Below are 12,751 nucleotides of genomic sequence, written 5' to 3'. Positions count from 1 at the left end.
CGGACTCTATCCAATAAATAAAAATTTTAAAAAACTGTTAAAAAATTATTAGCAGGGGCTGGGTGGTGGTACACCTAGATAAGTACACTTGTTACAATGCCTAAGAACCCGGGTTCGAGACCCCAGTCCCACCTGCAGGGGGAAAGCTTTGCAAGCTGTGAAGCAGTGCTGCAGGTGTCTCCTTATCACCCGCTTCCTCCTTCATTTTTGGCTATCTCTACTAATAAAGATAATTAAAAAACTGCCATCATTTGTAATATTTTGGTTTACATGTCCCTAAGAGCACTGAAAAATTAGTACGTTTAAAAAATTCCATTAATAACAAAGTTCAGGACAAGGAACACAATGTCTTCTGTACTAATTTAAAACGCTACATAGAAGCAATTTCACGTATATAGCTAAAAAGGGTGAGAAAGCTACAACAAAATGTCTTTGAGCTAGTCTCCCCCTCCCCAAATCTTACATAACTAGAACTTTCACGCAGAACCATTGTTTAAGTGAAAAGGCACACAAAGAGAGGGTTTTGCAACAACAAAAAAATGTCTCCTAGTATTTCTCATACTGCTGTAGAAAAATGTTGGCAGACCGCACAGATGACCAGGCAGGCCATCGAGGCTTTCAAAGTACATTTTATTTCAAAGCACATTTTTAATTTTCAGTAAGTCTATAAAGATTTAATTATTTAGCCGAGAGTCAACCATGTTAATTTAAATGGGCCAAATCTGTGCCTTATCTGAAATTAAGCTTTGCCCAACAAGCACAACTCCCTAGCTATACAAATTCTCCCAACTGTTAATAAGAGCAACGACGACTCTCTTCTCTCACCCAGGTTATATTCCAGCATACTTGAAATTGCGACTAGAAATTTCGGAATTGCCATTGCCAGTCTAGAAATAGCTGGCTGGAACACTTGTCACCGCTCCAGCGGGAATATTCCAGAGCTCAGGGGGCCACAGGGCAGGCCAAACACCTCGCCAAGTCTTCCTCCTTCCTCCGCCGCCAACGAGGAAAAGTCCCGCTACACCGCAGAATCGGGCAGCACCGCGCTCGCCGGCTGCAGCGGGGAAAACAACAACGGGGAGGCGACCACTGCACGGGGCTCCCGGACCCTTTGTCTGGAAACCAACCGGAAGGTCCCACAACCCCCCGGAGCCTCCGGAGAGGAAGCCTGCCCGAGACTCCGCCAGTGAAAAGAAAAGGAATGTGAGGTCCACCCCGCCACCCGCTCCCGCAGGAGAGCAGCTCCCCGGCCTTTCGGGGTCTGGCAGAGAGGGCTTCTTTCTCCACGACGCAAAGACAGAAAACAAGCGTTAACGTTTCAGTTTTCGGCCATTTTTTTTTCTTTTTTTTTGCGTGATGGAGGTGGGGGCGGGGGGCGGGCAGGGGGGACTGACTGGGTCTGTGGTCCGGCTCGAAAGGCGCGCGCCTGAGAATGGGGCGACCGGCCAGGGAGTCTGGCGGGGGGTGATGCGGGGGTGGGGTGGGGGCGGCGATGGATTAACAGCCGCAGAGCGAAGGCCGAGACACCAAAGAATAAAAGAAAGAGCCTCGCTCAAACGGCTCCGCTTCTTCAGCGTGGAGGGAGGGCCCCCCCACGCCCCAATTTGGGACACGTTTTAAGGCGGAAAGAAACAAAAGCAAAGAAATGGCACACACATATCCGGGGCTGGCACCATCCAATGACTTGGCTCTCTCAGCTCTCCTCCCCGAGCGGCAGGCCCCCTGCGGACGGCCGGTCCCCCAGGCCTCGGGCGCTCCTCCCTTCGCAGCGCCGCAGCCCGCGTGTAACGGGCTCGTCGTCCCGCCCCCGCCCACAAGCTGAAGCCCAGGACGCGGGAAGCTCTGCGGCTCGTCTGTCCCGTTGGCGTGTAGAACGCTCCCCGCCCCAGTTTAGCCGCCGCGCCCCTGGGGCCAGGAGGGCCGGCTGTCCCCCCTCCCGGACCGCTCACCTCCGCCGCCCGAGGAGGCTGTTTGCGCCGCCACTGCGCTCCTAACATGGCGGCCGCCGAGCAGGCGGCTCACATACGCAGCGCGGAGGGAGGCAGAGCGGCCGAGCGGGTGCGAGCGAGCAGGGCGCGCCGCCGGCTCCCCTACGGCCCGAATCGCCGTCTCTGCCATCTCCCCGCGGACGCCGAGAGCCCCGGGTCACCCCACCCCGACTCTTACCCTCTTCACGCCTACCTTTGGGGAAGGGAGAGAGAGGGGAAAGGAGAGATACCTCTCTCCTAGCGAGCGGGACGCGGAGGCTCCCACAATCCCTCGCAGCAACGGCGCGGTAAGAGGTGGCAGCAGTGGCTGTAGCCCAAGAACGAACCCACTCTCGCGAGAGAGCTGGCCCCCACCCCCCTCGGTCCGGTTTCTGCGCGAGCAAGGCCCCTCCCCTTCGCCATGCGCGCACTTGCCTCGCGCGCTCCGCGGACATCCTTGTTCTTTCATTCGGTCCACCTGTAGCGGGGGAAAATGGCTAACACACAGCCCTATAGTTCAAGTGCCTATTCCTACAGCGATGGGTTCCCTCCCCCACCCCATCCCTAAATTGCATGCTACAGAATTTAAATAGGGCATGCTTGTGAATGTAGTTGCCACATGCTCCTGGCCTCAGCAATATTCCTCTCCTTTCTGGTTATCTGGTCCGAACTAGTAAAGGAAAACTGTTGTGGTTGGCTTTCAAACTCAAGAATGCGTGTAGGGTGGTTATTGAAGCGGATGGCAGCATGTCCATCCCATGGAAAATACTTGATATGATTGTAAAACACTCGACCAATCTAGGGTCTCGTTGAATAAAGGAATAAAGCACGCGAAAGCCTGAGGAAAAATTCCAGATAGGTTAAGAGCAAAAGTCCCTATATCTGGGTTTTAAAATTCAAATGTTGAGGAGCAGGGGAAAACTTTAGTTAGGTACGGTCTATTGCTTTAGAAGATCCAAGGACTCTGAAGGGGCTGTGCAGGAAGGAGCTGAAAAGGTGAAGGATCCAGTGTCCTATAGTGGAAAAAAGGTTGGCATGTTAGTAGTGTGGTGTGAAAACAGGTATCATGGGAAAATATTAAATTGTACACTTGCTTACAAAATCTCCCAGTAACTTTTTTAAAGCCAAGGCAGGAAAAGCATAGGGGAGTGGGTAGAAATTGTGCTGCCCCGAAAGACAAAATAATTCAGTGATTTAAGAGCCACCATGAGGTCAAAACTAGGACTAAAAACATCTTAAAGATTTAACATAATGGACATATTTAATTTTGAGTTGCTTCTAGTAAAGTGGGAGAAAGCCAAAGTGCTTGAGGTGCTGAGGAATCTAGAGGAAAGCGGATTCCCCAGTACAGAAAAGGTTTGATAGTGGAGACTGAAAGAATGGTGGAGATTTTATTATGGGAGAGACTTATGTATAAAATTATGGGGGCAAGAGTCAATTAGTTTATTGAGTATACTACCAAAATAAGAGATTCCAAGTAATACATGTCTTTACAGAAAAGAATAGTGCTAAGATTTCATTGCGTTTGGTTGAAGACATGGGAATTAGCCAGGCTACTTTAATTTTCTCTAAGGGGGTATAGTTGGATGAGGAAAAACATTTAGTGTAAGTGCTGTGGCCAGGTAGTGGCACTACTGGTCGAGTGCAGATTACAGTACCTCGGTTCAAACCCCAGACTCCATTTGCAAGAGGAAAGCTTTACCTCTGTATTTCCCCCTTCTTCTACATTTCTGTCTATATCAAATAAAGATAAAAAAAATTTTTTTTAAGTATAATTTTTCATGCCTGAGACCAAGGTCCCAGTTTCAACCCCTAGGACCACCATAAGCCAGAGTTGAGCAGAGCTGTTTCTCTTGCTATCCTATCAACTAAAAAAAAAATGAAGTATTTGCCATCCATATGTGCATGTGAACTTTCATAGGTTTTGAAAAGGCATTTGATAGAATGAGGACTTGGGATCCCCGAAAGTGATTTGATAATGACCAAAAGTAATGATCTTAATTATTCAGTGAACTTCAAACCTACCAGAAATCAAATCTGCTCCCCGCTGTTAATCTTTGATTCCAACATCCTGGTGAATATTCCTAGTTTGCAGATAAAACCAGAAGGCTCTTTTCTCTAGATATAAACATTAATGTATCTTAATCCCAATATATAAGGTTACAATGCCATCTGGTGATTATGTTAAGTTAAAAATGTTTCAACTATTTATGGAGGATCTGCTCAGTTGCTTATCAACAAGGACACAGTGGAAACCAATAAATAAAATCTATTTCAGAGGGTGTGGCTACAGTAACAGATAAAACTCAAGAGCTCCAGCGGTCATGAGTTTAATGTCAAATACTTTGTGTGTGAGATTGAACTCCTTAGCCCCAATTTATACAATAAAACTACCCTAGGAGGTGAGCAGTCCTCTCCAATACTGGTTTAACAGAGCTCTGCCTGGATTTATGTGACTGGCAATAGGCCCCAGATTCCATACCCACACATGTACAGTCAGTTCCCTGACAAGTAGGTTAAGTCCTCTGTTCATGCCAGGGTCTGCAAACTTATTTAAAAGCAAAAATTAACAAGTTGCTAGGTTAGATTTTTGTCACATGCCAATGACAATTAAGTGCCAGCCACTGTAAATGTTGAGAGCCACAGGTGTGTTCCAAACTTAAATGGCATTTGCTTCTCTTAAATGAGATAACTTAATGGGGGGGGGGGGTGAAGTATTCCTTGCTCTCAAAATTTTGGCAAAGAAACATCTAGTCACATCACTCATTTTAAATATTTTATTTTTTTGTAATTTAGAATACAGTGTCATAACAAAGAACATTTTTCCTTGTATTGCTAAAAAATACTTTATTTTCCACAGTACCAGATCACACTTGGAAGGAATGTTACTCGAACCACTTCCCTGGCCATAAAAAATGTGTAACACAAAAGATGCTAGGACTTCAATACTAACACCACCACACTGACTTTTGAAAAAGGTTGGAAAAGTACTTCTGACTATCCAATTGAGAAGTATGTCATCTCTCGGGCTTGACATTCTGCGTAAAAACAAAATGAAGTCTGACAGTTAATAGTCACCAAAACAGCAATGTTCTGAGTCAAGCATTTGGAATGGTTCAGCAGATACAGCTTTAGACTAAGAAATGAGTTTGAGCCTTGGCAACCCATGTGACAGAGTGATGTTCTAGTTTCCTGTCCCTCTTTCTAATAAAGACTATAATCAATCAGCCCAGGGAATGGACCAGTTGTGATATTTGTTAGAGTAGGGGTGGCCCTGCCAAGATAACATGCTTTTTCATAGCAACATTAAGCACTAATTCAAGTTAATTTTGCATGGCCCATGAATGTATTCAAATGGGTCTTGCCTGAAAAACAGTTCCCCATCACTTTGCTAGAGTGATGCTGTACCATGTTGTTTCAAATATTCGGGCAAAGTGGTGACTCTTAGTTGTCCCTGCACACACTAACTTTGCATACCTTGTATAAATGTTAGATTTCAGGATTTTGAACAAATTTAGCATTACTCATACATGGACAATATGCAGTAAAAATGTTGTCAGTATTCTAAGGTATACATTAGCACAGTACTTTTAATCTTCTAACAAATTTCCTTTAAAAAGTTGACTGTATAGGGAACCAGGTGGTTGTGCACCTGTTTGAGTGCATGTTACAATGCACAAGGACCTGGGTTAGAGACCCTGGTCCCCACCTGCAGGGGGAAAGCTCTGCGAGTGGTGATGCAGTTGTCTCTCTCTATAACATCCCCTTCCTTCTCAATGTCTTTATACAGTAAACATATTTAAAGAAATTGACACTATAAATCAATGATTTTGCTCTAGAGTAAATATTTTTGAATCATCCATTTAAATCCAATTATAGCTAAAGCTTTATTCTGGCACCAACTTTCGTCAGTGACAAAAAAGTTGAGACTGCCAGTAAGTCTCTACAAATTAGAATTTATGACTACCAAAACACAAAAAGCCTAGATACTTGTAACAGATGTCTCAAATTTGAATCCTCAGCAAACCTTTCTTTCGATTTAACACTTTTTGAAGCTAAATTTAACTTCTAAATAATTGTGTATTTATCTGTATTTATCTTCAGTCCATTCTCAAGCACATGGTCAGACAATCTGTAATATTAAAAAAAAAAAACAAAACACCACCACCAGATCCCAGAGAAGCTCACATTAGCTCATAGGACTTGCATGCATCTCCAATCATTTAACTCACTATGGCTGTTCAGGATAGGCTTCAACAGCTGATACAAACTTCATATCCTTTTATGAGCTCACAGGGTAAAAATAATCAGTCATCTGAAGGCTATTTTGTGAAAGGCTTAACCACTGATCTAGATGAAAAACAATAAACAGAGGCCATAGACTATATAAAATATTGCATTTAAAATGATTATAGTAGCATCCCATGACTCCACAAAGGCAGAAATAAAATGAATTATTAAAATATGGACTTTAGTACCAAACAGTTTGGAATATTCTCAAACCAAAAGTGTAGTCTGGGGGTCCTTGGAAAACCTGGCCCAACAAATGTTATTTATCATAATTGCTAACTTGGTAAAAAAAAAAAAATGATGTACCAATGACTCAGTTAACCAGTAAAGATTGACACGTACACATTTTAGGTATCACAGTTGATTGTTAATTCAGTGAAACTGTTTCCCAATATTGACAGGTCCATTAACTGGAGCTGTTCATAAAGCCCTAATTAAGCGACAAGATTACCTGGAGCCATTGTCATTCTTTTATGGTCTTAATTAGTTGCTCTTACCAGGTTGTTTTCCTTTGTGTGAATTCCTAGGCACAGAGCCTCCTTTTTGTGTCCCTTTAGGGACTGCATAATTTATCCCTTTGGGTATTTTTTTTCTTGATTAAAAATCTGAGACACTGGCCTGGGAAGTTGTACAGTGGTTGAATCTTGTAAATACATCCCAGCACCCCATATACCAGATGACACTGAAAATTTGGTTTCTCCCTTTCTCATGTTTTTTTTAAAAACATAAGGGCTGGGGAGACAGCACAACGGTTATGCAAAACTTTACCTGAGGCTCTGAAGTGCCAGGTATAATCCACAGCACCAAACTGCCATCACCGGCTTAAATGTTTTTGTCTTACTAGTTCAAAGGTGAAATTTTTACTATTTATTAATTTACTGCATAGAGACCAAAGAGACACTTGCTGTCCTGCTTAACCACAGGAAGCTTCCGACTTGCAGGTGGGACCAGGGGCCTGACCCTGACTCACTGCACACAAATACTTCTTAAGAACTGTATTATCAACCTCATTTCCAGGCCCCCTTTTTCTTTGGAAAATAGGATGAATATCCAAAACGATCTTTCTGCTTACCAGCCCCAACTTAACAGAATGTTCCATTCACTTAGGAAATTTCATGAAGTATAGAAGCTGTAATCAATAACAGATGGTCTTAGTGCTTTTGAATTTCAGTGATTTTTAAGAGTTCTGTGTCACGAACTAGAGATAGGTAACTACTCTATTTCATCCCACCCATCTGAGATGATGCAAGTTAATGCAGACCTTCACAACTACATACATACATGTGCTATGCAGGGCTGTCAGGCATCAAAGGTCTTGATGACGAAGGTCTCACTCAGGTGAAGGCATCTAGGATTCAAATAGGAAAGGAATGTCACACTGTTTCTAAGGTAGCGCATTTTAATAAGAAATATGTTTGCACCCAGACTAGGACCAACTCCACAGGAGGAGTCATTCCACTCTCAAGAGGTGCAAGGCATTGCCCCAAGGTACTGTCATCACACTAAAACAGTGCTCAGACTCATACGTCATTCAAGGCAATGATTGCTCTTCCAGCAGTGTAACACCACCCAAGGCACATTAGCCTTGGTAGCTGACAACCACTGGGTGATTCCCAAGTGGAAGGCATGAGTACAGGTATCCCTGGGAATTCAATCCTATCAAATAGAAGCCTGAAACCACTTATATCCAAACCCCTTTTTAACAAATGGGAATCAAGAATCCTTTTCCCAGCTCCTCAGCCATTTTGTCCAACACTCAGGATGTTAGCGGTACTTACCTGGAAGCTCCATACACTCTGTTCAATCTGCCATGAATTTCCTCTCTTCAGAAGGGCCCAGGACCCCCACTTTCAGTCACCCTAAAAGAAGTAAGATTTTACTGTTTAATAGTTGACAAAAAAAAAAGGAGGCCAGGTGGTGGCACATCTGGTTAAACACACATTACAATGTGCAAGGACCCTGGTTCAAGTGCCTAGTCTCCACACGCAGGGGGAAACTTCCCCAGTGATGTAAGCAGGGCTGCAGGTGTCTAAGTTGGGCAAGCCCCATCATCATCCTAAGTGCCAAGTTCTGTCCAGAACTGAGAAGCATCTCCCCAGAAAATTAGCATTCTAAAAAAATTTCCCACATAGGACACTAATTTGCTGGCCGATAGGGTATTAACTTAGCAAAATACTTCACAGGGGGCAGACAGTATTGCACCCAGTGGTAAGTGGAGGGACTCTACAGGGATCCTGATTGGTCAAGCCCCTGGCTTCCCACCTGTGGGGCAGGGGAGAGCTTTGCAAAGTGTGAAGCAGATCTGCAGGTGTCTCTCTTGATTTCTCTGTGCTATCCAATTAAAAAAAAAAGGAAGGAAGAAAGAGGGTTAAGCACACATAAGGACCTGCGTAAGGATTCCAGTTCGAGCACCTGGCTCCCCACCTGGAGGGGAGCTGCTTCACAGGCAGTGTAGGTCTGCAGGTGTCTATTTCTCTTACCCTTTCTTCCCCTCCTCTCTCCATTTCTCTCTGTTCAATCCAACGACAACATCAATAACAACTACAACAAAAAACAAGGGCAACAAAAGGGAAAGTAAGTGAACAAATTTAAAAAAAAGAAAAAAGGAGAAAATGGTTGCCAGGAGTAGTGGATTCATAGTGCTGGTACCAACTCCCAGCAGTAAACCTGATGAAGGGGGAAACAAGGGTTTCCAATGCTTTAAATGTATAGATCTGAAACATTTTTCTCAGAATCAAGGCTAGTCACAATAAAAACAGTACCCAATAAAATGATTTAAAAAAAAAAAGTTGTGAAGCAAATCAGCCAGTGTTTTCTTTTCCCATCTCTTTCAATTTTTCTGTCCTATCAAATGACAATAAACATGGGCAAGGGGGAAAATAGCCTCCAAGAATAGTGCATCTGTAGCAGTCATTGAGCCCCAGCAATGACCCTGAAGAAAAAAAAAGCGCTATTCATTGCAATGAGAAACTAGAGCACTGCTTAGCTCCGGCTTATGGGGGAACTGAACTTGGGACTTCATAGCCTCAGGCATGAGACTTTTTTGTATAATTATTATGCTGTGTCCCCAGACTGGGACAATACTCACCCCATAAAAGTCAAATTACTCATGGATAGGCCATGTTCCATCTCCTACTCATTTCCTTTGCTGTTTTTTTGCCTCTAGAGTTATCACTGGGGCGTTGGGATGAATCCCCTGCTCCTGGAGGCCACTTTCCCTTTTGTAGCCCTTGCTTATCAGTTATTGTTATCAAAGGGGGGGGGAAGGGTGGGCAGTTGGTGGTGAGCGCTTGGAAGAATGCACAAACTATATAATTATGCTGGCATTCTGGTAGTCCACAGCAGTGTTGATATGAACCAGGCCCAGAATGCCAACCAGCGACAGGCTGCTATTCTCCCAGCAGTGTAACACTTGCCTAGGTACAAGGCAACCTAGGCAGCTGCCTACAGCTGGGGTCAACGTAGGCTAGTTCAGATGTACTCACCTCAGGCTACACTTGCCCAAAGCTTACTGGGCTGCAAGGGTAAGGCTCATCAAGGTTGCCATTAATATTGGGGCTCTGTGGATAATTGTGTCTAAATACCAGGGCCTTTTTGACCCTGATCTGCGTGTCCCTAATAGTCCCTCTTCTAGAAACATGGACAAAAATTTCCTTTGAGATACACAAGGATTTTCAGTCTACTGCATCTGCTACAAGCTGAGGGTCAATTGTTAGATCCACATCCCCAAACACATCCTTATTATCCCTATAGAAAATAACAAGGGCAGGGTGGGTGGCATCATTTTGTTAAGAGGACACGTGTCCAGGCAAGTTAGGTATTATTGATGCAACAGCACCTGAAACTTGAAGGTTGAGACGGGAAATATGAACTGGGTCAAAAGATTTCAGATGCCCAATTTTAATTATCCTCCCAGGAGCCCCATGATAATCTTTCCCTGTGTTCATTAGCTTATCTCTTGAGGCTTTGTGCTTCATCTTTTACTATCTGTGAGACAACACTTTGCAGCATTAAGGAGGTCAAGCACCCTTTGGTTTTCTAAGGGAACTGCAGTGAGTCCACTTGTTCTTGTTAGCTCAGGTCTTAAAATTAAGACTCCACCTTCAAGGCAGAATGAGTATGTTGAATTAATGTCTAGATTTTCCTCTCATGATTTTATTGCCCTAGATTGATAATGATCCAGTGAATACAGCCCTGGTAGGAACTGATAAAAGCCCAACAAGTATGGGTATTGTCCTAGAGGACCTGTTTCCCTAGTGAAAGAACAAGACACTTAGTGGCAATAGGACCTATTTGGAGGGGTTGACTATCCAAAGAGGGATTTGTGGACAGATGCTAGAAATAGATTCCCTTTGCTGTTAAGGGCCTATTCCAATATCCAGTTTAAAACTGGTTTCTTTGAGATATAATAATAGCACTCTTAAATTTTTTTTTTATTATTTTCCCTTTTGCTGCCCTTGTTTTGTGCCAGTCCTTGATAAATCCCACCTGTATAATCCACAAGCTTTCTTCTGATTTCTTCAGTGGGAGTCCATCCTGTTTACACCAACATTTGGTTCTGGTCATAATACAAGTCCACAGCTAGTGCCTCCAAAATGAAAACACTATAAATTAAAGCCAACAGTGAATGGGGTTTTAGTTAGATATAAAGGCACTGAAAGGCCATAGCACCTAACCCTCCTTCAGTGTGGCCAGGGCCAGACTCAAACCCGGGTCATGCAAAGCAGCGCACTATTTAAGTGAGCTATCTCTTCTGCCCCAACAGTGAATACTCCTGCAAAATTGAACTCCACGTCTTTGTGAGGCCTAAACACAGAATCAGCATTATGCCCAACAGCTTTTACCAGTAGGTAATCAGTTTAAGTGCTGCAGAACTTACAAGTCTAAGGATGCTAGTTCAATTCCTAACACTGCACAAGTCTGACCCTTTTGCCCTTTTCCTGGCTTTCTCTCCTTGCACTAACAGGCCCTCAACATGCGGTCTTGACTCGGATTCCTTGCAATACCTGTGCCAGAACAATCTTCTTAGTCCCTTCCATACATATTTGGCCACCAAGGTTACACCCTTTTACAGGTTTTAAAAGGTTACACCTTTTTTAAAAAAAATTTTAAAAATATTTTATTTATTTATTCCCTTTTGTTGCCCTTGTTGAAGGGCACACCTTTTACAGACTCTTGTCTGTAAAAGAGCTGGTGAAACTTCCTTCTGCAAATGAGAACTAGCTAAGGGGATGACGAACCGGTCTTTCTTCTTACATACGCTAATAAGTGGCTTCTCATGTGCGCACCATATTAAACAATATTTAACAAAGCGGCAGGATCGGCAAAAAGGCCACTTGTCTAATGTGCGCAAACCTGAGGAGTCTAGCCCTCAGTACGCTGAAGGAATCTTTAAAAAAAGGGGGGGGGGGGAAGGGGTAGCTAACCAGTAAAGGGTGTTAAGAGTTTGGGTTCAAGCTCCCAATCCCCACCTCCAGGGGGAAGCCTCATGGGAAGTAATGCTGATCCCATCTTTTCCCTCTCGACCTGTCTCTAGCCAACAAGTAAAATTATACCTTTTACCAGCCTAGTATTCCCTAATATCACGCCCAGCCCAACAATTTTGAGGAGTTGGAAAAGAGGTGGCTCGTTGTCCTGGCCTACACCCGAATTTCAAAATGCCCCTTTCCGCAGTTTGGGTGAAAGCGACTCACGTGTTCGATTGGACACGTGCCTCTGGCAAACCTTCTCAAGGCCTGGCGTAAGAGCAAGGCTTTCTGAGACTGTAGGTGACTCCTCACCGCCATGAGAGGGTAAAAAGTAGGGAGCGACTGTGGGGCTACGATTTTCCAATCTCTTCAAGAAGTCCTCCACTCCTCCCCCGAATATAACGAGAAAAAAAGCCTCCAAGTCTCAGCAAAAGCCTCCCCAACTCAGCGTCCGGCCTCGGGTTGCTAAACCTTCCAAATCTTTCCCCATGCAGTCTATACTCACGCACACGTGGCTGGAGCTCGGCTCACACACTCCTTCCCGAGGAGAGAGCGCAGGGGAAAGGGCAGTCGGGAGTGGCTGGGAGCCCCGCCCCGAGTTGGCAGAGGGGCGGGGACTCTGTGGGGTGTGGTTTGTTAAAGCACGCCCCCGAGGGGGCGGGGTTAGGAAGAGGCAAGTGCAAGGGGCGGGGTTAGGAAAAGACAAGTGAGGGACTGAGAACTGTGAATACTTCTCCCACAGGTAGCTGAGCCCGGAAGGCCAAGGATGAGAATCCTGGTCTGGTACACATTTGACTCCATTGCCATTTCTTTCTAGGCTAGGCTCTGTATTCCGAACTGCTCAAAAGAAAACTTGTTTGGCCTACCTACGTACCCCTGTTAAAGTGGCGGCTCTTGGTTCCTGCAAGCGGAACCCGCTTTCTCCATCTCCCACTGGGATCTGTTTTCTCCAGCAGTGTTGTCAATCGGCTAATGGATCCTCCACCTACACAACTCATCTAGGTTTTTCTTGATCTCACCAGATGG

General features: G+C 44.6%; 1 protein-coding gene, 1 long non-coding RNA gene and 1 other non-coding gene across 9 annotated transcripts in view; all 3 read right to left on the bottom strand.

The window, feature by feature from the left end:
• MATR3 (matrin 3) overlaps positions 1–2,471 on the bottom strand; it is a 38,637-nt gene extending 36,166 nt beyond the window's left edge. Inside the window, exon 1 of one of the 6 annotated variants that reach the window (XM_060178955.1) lies at positions 2,182–2,471. In XM_060178955.1, coding sequence (XP_060034938.1) covers positions 2,182–2,436 — 255 coding nt within the window. In that variant the 5' untranslated portion in view covers positions 2,437–2,471. Of the gene's footprint in view, positions 1–1,949 lie in introns of all 6 variants that reach the window. The other 5 variants (XM_016185775.2, XM_060178935.1, XM_060178951.1 and 2 more) reach the window with 5 other exon arrangements.
• A 2,316-nt stretch (positions 2,472–4,787) lies between these two features.
• LOC132534648 (uncharacterized) lies at positions 4,788–12,312 on the bottom strand. 2 transcript variants are annotated; one of them, XR_009546380.1, is made up of 5 exons: positions 12,235–12,312; positions 9,743–9,817; positions 8,036–8,116; positions 7,539–7,605; positions 4,788–5,005 (listed from the first exon to the last, which is right to left on the bottom strand). It is a non-coding gene; the product is annotated as an uncharacterized LOC132534648 (long non-coding RNA). The 2 variants fall into 2 exon arrangements; XR_009546382.1 differs by having other exon boundaries at positions 12,231–12,299.
• Positions 7,668–7,864, bottom strand: LOC132537326 (small nucleolar RNA SNORA74). Its single transcript, XR_009548775.1, has one exon. It is a non-coding gene; the product is annotated as a small nucleolar RNA SNORA74 (small nucleolar RNA).
• Positions 12,313–12,751: the final 439 nt, after the last annotated feature.

The sequence above is a fragment of the Erinaceus europaeus genome, chromosome 2, assembly GCF_950295315.1.
Source record: "Erinaceus europaeus chromosome 2, mEriEur2.1, whole genome shotgun sequence".
In the NCBI taxonomy this organism is placed as follows: domain Eukaryota; kingdom Metazoa; phylum Chordata; class Mammalia; order Eulipotyphla; family Erinaceidae; genus Erinaceus; species Erinaceus europaeus.
Note: the sequence above shows the minus strand (reverse complement) of the source record. Positions and strands in the feature narration are given on the sequence as shown.